The 15,452-nt window shown below is 48.8% G+C and overlaps 1 protein-coding gene across 1 annotated transcript in view; it reads left to right on the top strand.

Annotated features, from left to right (window-relative positions):
* ppp1r14ab (protein phosphatase 1, regulatory (inhibitor) subunit 14Ab) overlaps positions 1 to 14,522 on the top strand; it is a 102,375-nt gene extending 87,853 nt beyond the window's left edge. Inside the window, exon 4 of the mRNA XM_073063780.1 lies at positions 13,082 to 14,522. Within this exon, the coding sequence (XP_072919881.1) occupies positions 13,082 to 13,171 (90 nt within the window). The 3' untranslated portion in view covers positions 13,172 to 14,522. The remainder of the gene's footprint in view (positions 1 to 13,081) is intronic.
* The last annotated feature ends 930 nt before the right edge of the window (positions 14,523 to 15,452 follow it).

Here is a 15,452-nt window from a genome sequence, read left to right as displayed (position 1 = left end):
CCTGCCATCTGGCAAAAGGCACCGAAGCATTCGGGCTCTCACGGCCAAAGTGTAACAGTTTCTTTCCCCAAGCAATTAGACTCCTCAATTCCCAGAGTCTAGTCTGACACTGACTTTTATACACACACACACTCACACACACACACACACACACACAAAATCACACACACACACACACACACACACACACACACACACACACACACACACACACACACACACACACACACACACACACACACACACACACACACACACACACACACAAAATCTCTCTCTCTCTCTCTCTCTCCTCCCTGCCCCCACTCCCTTTGCAATTTTTGCTCATTTCTTTCTCAATTCCTGCTAAAACATTTACATCATTTTTTATTATATCGTAATTTGCCCTTTACTGTGCCTATCGTCTTGTTTATTAATTATTATACTGTCTTGCACTGTTTTGTGCACTTTATGTAGTCCCGTGTAGGTCTGAAGTCTAATGTACTTTTGTGCTGTCTCGCATAGTCTAGTGTAGTTTTGTGTTGTTTCACGTAGCACCAGGGTCCTGGAGGAACGTTGTCTCATTTTTACTGTGTACTGTACCAGCAGTTATGCTTGAAATGACAATAAAAAGCGACTTGACTTGAATTGAGAAGCCTTTTTCTCTCAATATCTGTACACTGCGGTGGTACAAAAGGAACACGGAATGGAAAGTGTTCGATTATGGTTGCAGTGCAGGTGGACAAGGGAAATGAAACGGCCACAATGAGGTAGATTGGGAAAATGAGTTCATCCTTACTGTCTGAGATGTCCATTCAAGAGTCTGACAGCAGTGCGATAGAAGCTGTCTTCAAGTCTGGTGTTACGTGCTCTCAGGCCTTTGTGTCTTCTGCCCGACGGAAGAGAGGAGAAGAGGGAATGTCCAGGATCAGCCAGGTCTTTCATTATTTGTTGATTGATTGGGATACAGCACAGAATCGGACCTTCGAGCCGTGCTGCCCAGCAACCCCCCGATTTAACCCTGGCTGAATCACAGGACAATTTAAAATGACCAATCAACCTACCAGTCTTTGGACCCGAAGCACTCAGAGGAAACACACGCAGTCACAGGGAGAATGTGCAAACTCCTTCCTGACAGCGGCAGGAATTACATTGGCTGCTTTCCTGAAGCATAGATGAGTCTTGTTTTGCAACAATTATGCGTCCACTAGCAGGAGGGATCTCAACCCCAACTCACGTTCGACCAGCGGCCGCATTCCCTGCCAAGATGGAGGCCTCTGTGATGCTTGGAGGTGCCAGACTCTGCTCTGGAGTCTCTGTTCTGCCGGAACTGAGATCACTAAATAGCTCAAAGCATCATTCGTTACTGCAATCGTGCCCACAGAGCTCACCCTCAAGTCCGCCGCCCCTACTGGGGCATAGGCTGCTGACAGTAGCTCTCTGTCCTCTGTCCTGGGCCAGTCTTCCTTCCCCTCCCAGGGTCGAGGGCCAGTTCCGCTCACTGCTCCCGCAGCACTTACTCCGCTCTACGCTGCACCAAGGCCGAGGCTGGTCCGAGCTCCCCGATGATTTGCCCCCCGTGTGATGAACTGAGGCTGGGGCTGTGGGCCTGCGCCAGCTGACCTGGCTTCCTGCCCGCGGACTCACTTCCGTTCTGAGTGCGGTTGCTTGCTCAACCTGTGTCTTTTTTTCCTCTGCCTATTGGTCTTTTTTTTTAACCGGTTATTTCAGGTTTCTTGTTTTGCGGCTGCCTGTAAGGAGGCAAATCTCAAATTTGGATAATTTATACATATTTTGAGAACAAATGTACGTTGAACTTTGGAGCTTCTGTTGACGTTTCAGTACCCTTAAGCAATAAGGACGGGAATATTTTATTCCCTTGAGAGATAGGTGCAAAATGGTGTAACTATGAAAATGGACAAGGGAGAGCCAGTGGATGTAGTGTACCTGGACTTCCAGAAAGCTTTTGATAAAGTCCCACATAGGAGATTAGTGGGCAAAATTAGGGCACATGGTATTGGGGGCAGAGTACTGACATGGATTGAAAATTGGCTGGCTGACAGGAAACAAAGAGTAGCGATTAACGGGTCCCTTTCGGAATGGCAGGCTGTGACCAGTGGGGTACCGCAAGGTTCGGTGCTGGGACCGCAGCTGTTTAAAATATACATTAATGATTTAGATGAAGGGATTAAAAGTAACATTAGCAAATTTGCTGATGACACAAAGCTGGGTGGCAGTGTGAAATGTCAGGAGGATGTTATGAGAATGCAGGGTGACTTGGACAGGTTGGGTGAGTGGGCAAATGTATGGCAGATGCAGTTTAATGTGGATAAATGTGAGGTTATCCACTTTGGTGGCAAGAATAGGAAGGCAGATTACTATCTGAATGGTGTCAAGTTAGGAAAAGGGGAAGTACAACGAGATCTAGGTGTTCTTGTACGTCAGTCAATGAAAGCAAGCATGCAGGTACAGCAGGCAGTGAAGAAAGCTAATGGCATGTTCTTCATAACAAGGGGAATTGAGAATAGGAGTAAAGAGGTCCTTCTGCAGCTGTACAGGGCCCTGGTGAGACCCCACCTGGAGTATTGTGTGCAGTTTTGGTCTCCAAATTTGAGGAAGGACATTCTTGCTATTGAGGGAGTGCAGCGTAGGTTCACAAGGTTAATTCCCGGAATGGCGGGACTGTCATATGTTGAAAGATTGGAGCGACTGGGCTTGTATACACTGGAATTTAGAAGGATGAGAGGGGATCTGATTGAGACATATAAGATTATTAAGGGATTGGACACGCTGGAGGCAGGAAGCATGTTCCCGCTGATGGGTGAGTCCAGAACTAGAGGCCACAGTTTAACAATAAGGGGTAGGCCATTTAGAACAGAGATGCGGAAAAACTTTTTCACCCAGAGAGTGGTGGATATGTGGAATGCTCTGCCCCAGAAGGCAGTGGAGGCCAAGTCTCTGGATGCATTCAAGAGAGAGTTAGATAGAGCTCTTATAGATAGCGGGGTCAAGGGATATGGAGAGAGGGCAGGAACGGGGTACTGATGATCACGGTGAATGGTGGTGCTGGCTAGAAGGGCCAAATGGCCTACTCCTGCACCTACTGTATTTTGTCTATTGTCTAAAATGTTGCCCATCTCTGGAACTGTCATGTTGGTACTCGTCCAGCCAAGAATGATGATATGAATGCTTGAGGAATATTCCAATTGAACTGTTTCACATATGACCTTTCATAGTGACACATTCCTTTATATGGAGATTTGGACTGGATTTGTATCTTTGCCTGGATACCATTCTGTATGCTTGGACGCAACACAAGGGGCATTTTGACCAGCTCAGATGGTTACCCATGGAAACGGGGAAGTCTTTCACCCTTCCCACTCGGGACTGTGTCTGGTGACTGCCGTACTCTGAAGGAGCATTTTATTGCAGGAAGGTTGGAGCACAAACACTTCAGAATCAGAATCAGGTTTATTATCACCGGCCTGTGTCGTGAAATTTGTTAACTTAGCAGCAGCAGTTCAATGCAACACATAATATAGAAGAAGAAAAAATAATAATAATAATAACAATAATGAATAAATAAGTAAATCAATTCCAATATATATATATTGAATAGATTAATATCATGCAGAAAAACAGAAATAATATATATTTAAAAAGTGAGGTTGTGTTCAAGGGTTCAATGTCCATTTAGGAATTGGACAGCAGAGGGGAAGAAGCTGTTCCTGAATCGCTGAGTGTGTGCCTTCAGGCTTCTGTATCTCCTACCTGATGGTAACAGTGAGAAAAGGGCATGCCCTGGGTGCTGGGGGTCCTTAATAATGGACGCTGCCTTTCTGAGACACCGCTCTCTGAAGATGTCCTGGGTACTTTGTAGGCTAGTGCCCAAGATGGAGCCGAATAAATTTACAACCCCCTGCAGCTTCTTTAGGGCCTATACAGTAGCCTTCCCCCCCCCCCCCATATCAGACAGTGATGCAGCCTGTGGGAATGGTCCCCGTGGAGGTCAATGGGAACAGGTAGTTTAAATGGCTTGACATGGACCAGAAGGGCCGAAGGGCCTGTTTCTGTGCTGTACCTTTCTATGACTCTATGACTGTAAAGCAGGAGAGGGATAATAAATCAGCCATGACGGAATGGCAGAGCAGACTCGATGGGCTGAATGGCCTAATTCTGTTCCTACCTCTTACGGTATTATGGTCAAAGTCAAGTCATGCACAAATGCATGTAGATACAATGAAAAGCTTACATAGAGCAGCTTCTGTCCCTCTCTTGTCAGACTCTTGAAGGGACCTTGTGTAAGTGAAGCTTGGGTCTTGGTCTCGCTTTGGGAGGAAGAACCCAGAGAACCATGAGGCGGTCCTCGTCCGAGAATTAGAGGTGGAGGCAATCGGCAACTTCAGTTATTTCAGAAGACCTGTCCCGGGCCCAGCACGTAAAGCACAGCACCGCCTCTACGTCCTTAGGAGTTTGTCGAAATTCGGCATGGATCTGAAACTTTGACAGACTTCTGTGGATCAACACACTGGAGACTGCACAGCCCAGAGGCTGTCTTCATCTTCACCGGTGACTTTAATCGAGCGTTGCTGACGGAAGTCTCTCCAAAGTTTGTGAGCCCTCATGGAGGTAACGCAGTTGCCCACTGCTACACCCCCTCCGCAACACTTACAAAGCTCTCCTTCGCCCAGCTTTTGGAGAATCAGATCACTCTTCCATCCTGCTTTTGCCAACGTACAGGCAGAAGCTGCAGCAAGGGGCGGCCATAGTTAAAACCGTCCGACCAGTCAGCCTCCATGATGCAGGACTGACTCGATGACATCTTCCACGATGAGGATGTCTCCGAGTTCACTGATGCAGTCACGTGCTTCGGCCCGAAGTGCATCGACGATGTTGTCCCCCAGAAGTCGGTCGGGGTCTCCCCAAACCAGAAACCCTGGATCAATAGCTCTGTGCGAGCAGCACTTACAGCACGACATCGAGCTTACACTGCCGGCAATCAGCAGGAGCTCAAGAAAGGCTGCTATGATCTACGCAAAGCTATCGAGGCTACGAAACAACAATACAGGGACAAGATTAAATCAAGATTCACAACGAATAGCACAGCGAGGGCTGCATACCATCGCAGACTTCAAAGTCAAACACAGTGGTGCTGCCAACATCACGGCCTCTCTCCCAGACGAGCTCAATCGCTTTTACGCTCGGTTCGATGTCGCTGACTCTGAGCCTCCGAGGAAAGCCGCCGCAAGTGGACAGTCGCAAGGCCGCGGGACCGGACGGCTTCCCAGGGCGGGTACTCAGGATGTGCACAGCACAACTGGCAGGTGTGTTTACGGACATTTTTAATCTCTCCCTCTCCCAGTGTAGAGTGCCCTCGCTTCAAAACATCCACCATTGTCCCTGTACCAAAAAGACCAAGGTAACATGTCTGAATGACTGACGTCCTGTCGCACTCACCTCAATAATAAGCAAATGCTTTGAGAGGCTGGTCAAGGATTACATCTGTAGCTTGCTACCACCCACACCGGACCCAATACAGTTCGCCTACCCAACACAACCGATCGACAGATGACACAATAACCACTGTTCTGCATACCATCTTTACACAAGAAGGATGCTCATGTGAGAATGCTGTTCTTAGATTACAGTTCAGCATTCAACATCATAATTCCATCCAGGCCTGACAGGAAGCTCAGAGACCTCGGCCTTCACCCTGCCTTGTGCAGCTGGATCCCGGACTTCCTGTCAGATCACCGGCAGGGGGTGAGAGTGGGTTCCCTCACCTCCACCCCTCTGACTCTCAATGTGGGAGCTCCTCAGGACTGTGTACTTAGTCCCTCCGTTACTCCCTGTATCACCACCCTCAGCTCTAATCTGCTAATTAAATTTGCCAACGACACTATATTGATTGGCCTAATCTCGAACAATAACAAAGTCATCTCTCTGACACAGTGGTGTCAAGAAAACAACCTCAATGTCACAAAAACAAAGGAGCTGGTTGTGGATTACAGGAGGAATGGAGACGGGCTAACCCCAATTGATATCAATGGATCTGTGGTTTAAAGGGTAAACAGCTTTAAGTTCCTCGGGATTCACATCACCGAGGACCTCAAGTGATCTATACACACCGGCTGTGTGGTGAAAAAGGCATAACAACGCCTCTTTCACCTCAGACGGTTGAGGAAGTTTGGTGTGGGCCCCCAAATCCTAAAGACTTTCTACAGGGGCACAATTGAGAGCATCCTGACTGGCTGCATCACTGCCTGGTTTGGGAAGTACCTCCCTCAATCGCAGGACTCTGCAGAGAGTGGTGCGGACAGCCCAATGCATCTGTCGTGAACTTCCCATGATCCAGGACATTTACAAAGACAGGTGTGAAAAAAGGGTCTGAAGGATCACTGGGGACCCGAGTCCCCCATCCACAAAGTATTCCAGCTGTTACCATCCGGGAAGTGGTACCGCAGCATAAAAGGCAGAAACAACAGGCTCCGGGACAGCTTCTTCCACCAGGCCATCAGACTGATGAACTCACGCTGACTTGAGTGTACTCCATATTACATTGACTGTTCTATTTATTATAAATTATCATAAATTACTATGATTGTGTTGGCGCGTGGCCTAGTGGGCAAGGCATCAGACTAGTAACCTGAAGGTCACTGGTTCGAGCCTCAGCTGAGGCAGCGTGTTTGTGTCCTTGAGCAAGGCACTTAACAACACATTGCTCTGCGACGACACCGGTGCCAAGCTGTATGGGTCCTAGTGCCCTTCCCTTGGACAACATCGGTGGCGTGGAGAGGGGAAGGCCTGCAGCTTGGGCAACTACACATACAACCCATACAACCCTGCCCAGGCCTGCGCCCTGGAAACTCCAGGCGCAGATCCACGGTCTCTCGAGACCGACGGATGCCACCACCACTATGATTGCACATTTAGATGGAGACGTAACGTAAAGATGTTTACTCCTCATGTATGTGAAGAAATAAAGCCAGTTCATTTCAATTCTAGATGTGTGGTGGAGAGTATACTGACTGGCTGCCTGGCCACAGCCTGGTATGGAAACACCAATGCCCTTGAATGGAAAATCCTACAGAAAGTAGTGGCCCATTCTCTCACCCCAGCCAAATCATGGGACAATTGACAATGACCAATTAACCTTCTAACGGTACGCCTTTGCGCTGTGGGAGGAAACCAACGCGGTCACGGGGAGAAACATTCAAACTTCCTAACAGAGGACGCCGGAACTGAACTCCGGAATCCGGCACCCCTGAGCTGTAATAGTGCCGCGCTGATCACTACGCTACCCTTGCTGCAGCACCTCCTGTAGGTTAGGCTTGGTGTTGATACTGCGTGGAATCACTGGGCTGGTCTCTTTGACGAAGACGGTGCCACAGAGGAGAGCAGGGGCAGATACGGTTGTGAGGGGGACTGACTGTCTCCCTGCACCGGGGCGTTTGGAAGTGAGGGGGGCACGGCCTTGGGGCAAGGTCACCGCCAGGTGGGATAGGATGGGAAACTTCATCTTTGTTCACCAGTCTTTGGAAATCTTCACAGTGGGCAGGGAATGGTTGGCTAACGGTGTGCAGAACATAGAACACTGCAGGACAATACAGGCCCTTCAGCCCACAATGTCGTGCTGACCTCTCAACCTAATCTAAAATCAACCCATCCCTTCCCATCTATGTAACCCTCCATTTTCCTGTCATCCGGGAGCCAATCTCTTATCTGCCGCTGGTGTATCTGCTTCTGGCAACATGTTCCACACATCGACCACACTCTGTGTAAAAAAAACTATCCTACATTCCCCCCACCTTTACTTTCCCCTCCATCACCTTTAAATTAAAGACAATAGACAGTAGGTGCAGGAGTAGGCCATTCGGCCCTTCTAGCCAGCACCACCACTCACTGTGATCATGGCTGATCATCCACAATCAGTACCCCCTTCCTGCCCTCTCCCTATATCCCTTGACCCCGCTATCTATAAGAGCTCTATCTAACTCTCTCTTGAATGCATCCAGAGACTTGGCCTCCACTGCCTTCTGGGGCAGAGCATTCCACATATCCACCACTCTCTGGGTGAAAACGTTTTTCCGCATCTCTGTTTTAAATGGCCTACCCCTTATTCTTAAACTGTGGCCTCTAGTTCTGGACTCGCCCATCAGCAGGAACATGCTTCCTGCCTCCAGCGTGTCCAATCCCTTAATAATCTTACATGTTTCAATCAGATCCCCTCTCATCCTTCTAAATTCCAGTGAATTATGCCCCCTCATATTAGCCCAGGGAATAATGCCTCTGGCTGTCCACTCCATCTATGTCTCTTATCATTTTGTACGCTCTATCAAGTCACCTCTCATCCTCCTTCGCTCCAGAGAGAAAAGTCCTTGCTCACTCAACCTGTCCTCATAAGGCATGCCCTCTAGTAAATCTCCTCTCTGAAACGTACTCATCCTTCCTGTATTGAGGTGACCAGAACTCGTGTAGTCTGAGTGTGTTTATGCCTGAGGCTGATTGATGCTTGGCTTGTAAACAGCGAGGGACTGGAATGTGGAGAGAACAGATGGCGAGGAGGCTGCGACCGCAAGGCAGGGCCGACGTCAAAGCCGCGCTCCTGTTCTTCAGAGAAGGCTGGCACACTCGCCAAGATGCTGAGAGAGCTAAAGCACAGAGGCAGGGAGGGAGCTACCTCCATGGAGAGTGCCCCAGGCCACATCACGGAACCGTTCACCAACGGGATACGATCAAGATTACCTTTATCTGTCACACGTACATCAGAATGGTTGGGTTGAGTTGTCCTCTGACCTTGGCAATCCATTTGCAAGCGTTTCATCACCATACGAGGAGACATCATCGGTGCGCTGTTCACTTGTGGTGTGTCCTCCGAACGCCACGAAGATCGAGAGGGGCACGGATTCGACCGGGCGTCAGTGAAAGTCGCGGCACAGGCAAACCGCAGCACGCAAGAGAAGTGCGGTTTTCCGCTAGCAGTTCTCTAAAGAGACGTGTAAGCTTCAATCCCATTTGTAGGCCAATGCAGGCAAAATTCCTGACCACGTACAAAGTTTGCCACTCAACCCATCAGCAACAAGACCCCCTCCCTACGTCACAACTGAGTTTCCGTGATGACGGCCAGTCAGCTGATTGGTGAGCTTGGCAGTGGGATTCCATTGGACGCCTCTCCCCATTTCTGTTTTCCGAAGGGATCGCTCCCTACGCGACTCCCTTGTCCTTTCATCCCTCCCCATTGATCTCCCTCCTGATAGTTATCCTTGCAAGTGGAACAAGTGCTACACCTCCTCCCTCACTACCGTTCAGGGCCTCAAACAGTCCTTCCAGGTGAGGCGATCTTCACCTGTGAGTCTGTTGGGGTCACCTACTGTGTCCTGTGCTCCCGGTGTGACCTCCTGTAGATCAGTGAGACTTGACGTAGATTGGGAGACCGTTTCACCGAACACCTACACTCTGTCCGGTACAAAAAGCAGGATCTCCCAATGGCCTCCCATTTTAGTTCCCCTTCCCATTCCCATTCCCATTCCCATTCCCATTCCCATTCCCATTCTGCTGCCACGATGAGGCCACACTCTGGTTGGAGGAGCAACACCTTATATTCCGTCTAGGCAGCTCGATCTTGATGGCATGGACATTGACTTCTTGAACTTCCGGTAATTACCCCCACCCCTTCCCCTTTCCCTCTCTCACTATCTCCTCCCTCTGGTGCTCCTCCCCCTTCCCTTTCCTCCATGGTCCTCTACCCTCTCCTATCAGATTCCCCCTTCTCCAGCCACCAGCCAACTTCCCAGCTCTCACCCTTGCCCTGTCTGGATTTCACCTGCCACCTTGTACCTCTTCCTCCCTCCCCCCTCCTTCTTGCTCTGACTTCTCATCTTTTATTTCCAGTCCTGATGAAGGATCCAGGCCCAAGATGTTGACTGTTCACCATGGACACTGTCTGGCCTGCTGAGTTCCTCCGGCATTTCGTGTGTGTTGCTTTAGACCTACAGCATCTGCAGATTTTCCCTTGTTTACACAGTTCTCCAGATGTGACCTAACCAGAGTTTTATGAAGTTCCAGCGTAACTTCTTGGCTTTTGAACTCACTGCCTCAACAAATAAAAGCAAGCATTCCATAAGCTTTCTTAACGACCCATTTGTAATCTTCTGAACCTCTTTCAGATCTCCCCATCAGTCTCCTCTGCTCCAGTGAAAACGACCCAAGTCTAAACAGTGGGGGGATTTAATGGGACCTGTCCTCGAGCCTGGTGGGACGTGCTTTCAGGCTTTTGTATCTTCTGCCAGAAGGGAGAACGTCCAGGATGGGCGGGGGCTTCGATTGCACCGGCTGCTTTACTGAGGCAGTGAGAGGTGTAGACAGAGCCTATCGAGGGGCGGCCGGATCCTGTGATGTGCTGAGCTGCGCCCAGGGTCGCATTCTTCCATGGACATCTTGATGTGTTTCACTGAGCTGACGTCGGGGACAGCCCGTAGCCTCTGCCCTGCAGCTGGTCAGGTTGAACTGTGACACGATTCTGTGTGGGCGTCTCAAAGACGTGCAGGCTGGTGGCCAGGGTGGGAAATAGTTTGGCTTCTGAACTGCCTGCTGCATCACTAAGTGTCACCGGTTAAACTGTACCTGACAATATTTAGTTTATGCACTTTGCTGTGTTTATCTAACTGTAGATTTCATCCTTCCTTTCCTAAGTTATTGTGTGTTATAATTGCCACTGTGCTTTACACCCTGATCCAGAGAAATGTTGTCTCGTTTGACCATATCCATGTATATAGTTAAGTGACAATAAACTTGACTTAATTGTTCACTGTAAATTACCGCTGGTATATCAGTGAGGGAAAGAATCTGGGGAGATTTAATGGGACAACTCCATTCAGCCCACAATGTTGTGCTGAACCAGGTAAAGAGCAAATCAAAAACACCCCAACGTTAATCCCTCCTCCCTACACCATGTCCATATCCTTCCATCTTCCTCACATCTGTGTGCCTATCCAAATGTCTCTTAAAAGCCTCTAATATATTTGCCTCTACCACCATTCCAGGCATCCACCACTCTCCGAGTAAAAAACTTACCCCTCACATCCCCCTAGAACCTACCCCCTCTCACCTTCAAAGGGTGCCCTCTGGTATTAGACATTTCACCCTGGGAAACAGATACTCCCTGTCCACTCTATCTATGCCTCTCATAATCTTATAAACCTCTGTCAGATTTTCCCTCAGCCTCTGCCGCTCCAGAGAAAACAGCCCAAGTTTATCCAGCCTCTCGGGACAGCACATACCCTCTAAGCCCTCATCCTGGTCAACCTCTTCTGCACCCTCTCCAAAGCCTCAACATCCTTCCTATAGTGGGGCGACCAGATCTGTAAGCAATACTGCAGGTGTAGCCTAACCGTATATATTAATTGTTCAATTAATTTTCCAGTAATTACAGTACAGCTGCTTCTGTATTTTCTCTGGAAGCTTCCTGGTATTGTGTAGCAGGTGCCTGCCAACCCGCTGAAATCTGTCCACCTGATATGTTCATTGTTATCACTGGAATTTGTGTTATCTCCAAGCACAGCTACTCTCGCTTTTATATTCTCTCAGCTCCTCTCTCTTCGTTCTTGTAACACTTAATAAAATTGCTTGGCAATAAGTTTGACGCCTCAATCCTGGCTCCCAAGTAACCTTGGGATCGCGCTTCATCGGGATCCGGCAGTGGGCTAATCGCCTACGATCCTGTGCAATAGTCATATGCGTGGTGGTGGTGTAGTAGCTAGCACAACACTTTGCAGTACAAGCGACCCGGGTTCAATTCACACAGCTGCTTGCAAGGAGATTGTACTTCCTTCCTGTGTCCGACTGCTCGGTTTCCTCCCACAGTCCAAAGGCTTAGCAGTTGGTAAGTTAATTGGACGTTGTAAATTGTTCTGTAATTAGGATAGGGTTAAATCTGGGGGCGGTGGGGGGGGTACTGGGTGGCACGGCTCAAAGGACCAGCAGGGGCTGTTCCACACTGTATCTTAATCAATCAATCAAGCAATAAATAAACAAACAGACATATATATACACCTACAGTACTGTCCAAAAGACTCAGGCACATACATGTAGCTAGGGTGCCTGAGATTTTCTCACAGTGCTGTATGTGTCAATGTGGAGCAGAAAGCGAGTGGGAGCAAAGGATGCTGGGGGGTGGGGGTGGGGGGGGTGGCTACAGACACCCAGCCCTGAGACACCAGGCGAGGCCATTTCATTCCAAACAATTGGTTTATTGATCATCACAGAATGTCTCTCTGGTGCTTCCGGCTCCCTTCTTTGCCCCAACCATGATTCCCCTCTCTCAGTCCACCATAGAGACCCATATCAGAATCAGGTTTATCATCCCTCACATACGTCATGAAACAGTTTTCTTTGTGGCAGCAGTACAGTGCGATACATGAAATTACCACAGTGCTGTGTCTTCAGCTCCCCAGCTCTAAACAGTATTCTTCCCCCCGCCCCACAGTGCTGTGTCTTCGGCTCCCCAGCTCTAAACAGTACTCTTCCCCCCGCCCCACAGTGCTGTGTCTTTGGCTCCCCAGCTCTAAACAGTACTCTTCCCCCCGTCCCACAGTGCTGTGTCTTCAGCTCCCCAGCTCTAAACAGTACTCTTCCCCCCGCCCCACAGTGCTTGTATTTTTCCAGTAATTACGGATTTTTTTCTGGAAGCCTCTTAGTTTTCAGTAGCAGGTGCCATGCCGCTGAGATCTGGTGATCTCATCGGTTAATTTTTATCTGGAACTTGTGTTATCCCTCATCTGAGCAGTTTGCTCAGTGTACACACATTTCATTCTGCGCAGTTTGACTTTTAAAGGATGTTCAACATTCAAAGTAAATTTTATATTCAAAGTACATCTGTATATGTAACCATGTACAAGCCTGAGGAGTCTTTTCCTTGTGAACATACACATGGTAGAATCATGTTCCCCTTAAACTTCTCTCCTTTCACCCTCTGGTGAAAGCCCGTCTGTACCCCCTTGTAATTCTGTACACCTCTATCAAACCTCCTCTCAATCTTCCAAGTTTCAGGGAGTAAAGCACCTCGTCTGCTGACTGACGGCTGTGTTCTGTTGTTCCCTTCCAGGAATTCATCAGGGAGCTCGTGGCGAAACTCCAGGGACTCCACAAGGTGCAGGTGCAGCGAGGGGGGCAAGAGGAAGGCAAACACCATTGAGACGTCCACCCACGTCCGGACTTCTCCCCGAGTCAGTCACCCCAAGACTGCCCTCGGATCCCGACAACTCCCACCGGTGCAGAATAAGCTTTTAAAGGAAATTACCTTGCCAAATATATCACGTTTTGTTTGATGCTGTTTTAATATTCGGATTAAAGTTTACGATAACTCTGTGACTATGTTTTACATGGTCCCAGCTTGTGTTTGTACAATGTACTGCTGATTCAGCCAGACAGGTTCAGAATCAGAACTGAGTTTAGTGTTGTCGGCATGTGACGTGAAGTTTCTTGTTATGCATCAGCAGTACATTGCGATATGTAGTAATAATAGTTGTAAATTACAGTAAGTATATATATTAAAAAAGTTAAATTAAATAAGTAGTGCAAAAAAGAGGGGAACAAAAGTAGTGAGGTAGTGTTCTTGGATTCAGTGTCTGTTCAGAAATTGAATGTTCCTGAATCGCTGAGTGTTTGTCTTCAGGGTCCTGTACCTCCTCCCTGATGGTAACAATGAGAAGAGGGCATGGCCTGGGTGACGGGGGTTCTTAGTCCCTTAAGAGCCATGGCTCCTTGAAGATGCCCGGGACGCTAGGGAGGCTAGTGCCCATGATGGGGCTAAGTTTAGAGTGGCACCACCCCTCCCGGCTCCCCCATACCAGAGGGTGATGCAGCCCATTAGAATGCTCTCCACGGTACATCTGGAGAAATTTGCAAGTGCATTTGGTGACACACCAAATCTGCTCAAACTCCTAATAAATGTAGCTGCTGATGTGCCTTCTCTGCAGCTGCATCAATATACTGGGCCCAGGTTAGATCCTCACAGATACTGACACCCAGGAGCTTGAAAGCATTTCAGTTCCCAGCCTTCCACTAAACCTTGCGTCCAGTTTGTCCCTTTGCTCCCGTGCCCGTCGCCCTGCAGTTCTCGAATGAAAACACACATTTCAGCGACAATCAGAGCAGATGTTTGTCCGAACCTGTCGGACGAATTGAAACGGGAACAGACGAAAAAATCACCCCTCCCTGATTCAGGACTAATAGCCAATTTGTGTCTGGGGGGGCCATTCACTAACTCTGTTACGTGGCCGGTGGGCGGGGAGGTCGGAGGGCTACAAAGCATGAATCGGCCTCGTTCCTGCTCTGTGCGGTTCACGCACTGCCGCCAGCGGTGGTGGGTTCCATTCATCAGTCACCAAGGAGCCAATGGCGGTGAAGCAGTTAAGGCCCTGGGCCACCAATCCGAGGCAAGAGTTCAAATCCCGCCCATGCCAGCTGTAAAATGTAAACTCCTGTAATTAAATAAATCTAGAATTTTGAAGTCTTAACAGTAATGAATAAACTGCCTAAACACATCTGCTTTTGTTTACTGGCATTCTTTGGGGCAGTAAATCTGCGGACCTCATCCAGTCTGGGCTCTGTGTGACTCCCAGGTCGGTTGTGACTGTCTGGAGTGTTCAGACCATTCGGACCAGCACTCGCAGGAGATTAGAGGGAATCTCATCGGAACCTGTCGAATATTGAAAGACCTAGATCGAGTGGATGTGAAGAGGTTGTTGCCTATTGTGGGAGAGTCTAAGACCAGAGGGCACAGCCTCAGAATAGAGGGATGTCCAGTGACATAGAACATAGACAGTACACGGCCGGAACAGGCCATTCAGCTCACTATGTTGTACCAAACCATCAAAAACATCCCTAATTCCTTCTACCTACATCATGTCCACATCCCTCCACCTTCCTCACATCCATGTGCCTATCCAAGAGTCTCTTAAAAGCCTCTACAACCATAGCAGGCAGTGCATTGCACCCTCTGAGTAAAAAACTTACCCCTCACATCCCCCTTGAACCTCCCCCCCCCCACCTTCAATGTATGCCCTCTGGTATTAGACATTTCAACCCTGGGAGAAAAGATACTCTCTATCTGTGCCTTTCATAATCTCAGATCTCCCCTCAGCCTCTGCCGCTCCAGAGAAAACAACCCAAGTTTATCCGGCCTCTCATGACAGCACTTACCCTCTGAACCAGGCAGCACCCTGGTGAACCTCTTCTGCACCCTCTCCAAAGCCTCAACATCCTTCCTACAGTGGGGTGACCAGAACTGTGTGCAATACTCCAGATGTGGCCTAATTAGAGTTCTGTACAGTCAGAACGGAGATGAGGAGGAATTTCTTTAGCCAGAGAGTGGAGAATCTGTGGAATTCATTGTCACAGGCAGCTGTGGAGGCCGATTCATTGGGCTGTAATTAAGTTAGAGGTTGACAGGTTCTTGATTGGTCAGGGCGTGA

This window comes from Hemitrygon akajei, chromosome 12 (genome assembly GCF_048418815.1).
Source record: "Hemitrygon akajei chromosome 12, sHemAka1.3, whole genome shotgun sequence".
Lineage (NCBI taxonomy): Eukaryota > Metazoa > Chordata > Chondrichthyes > Myliobatiformes > Dasyatidae > Hemitrygon > Hemitrygon akajei.
The sequence above is the reverse complement of the archived record's forward strand: the minus strand, read 5'-3'. Positions and strand labels throughout refer to the sequence as shown.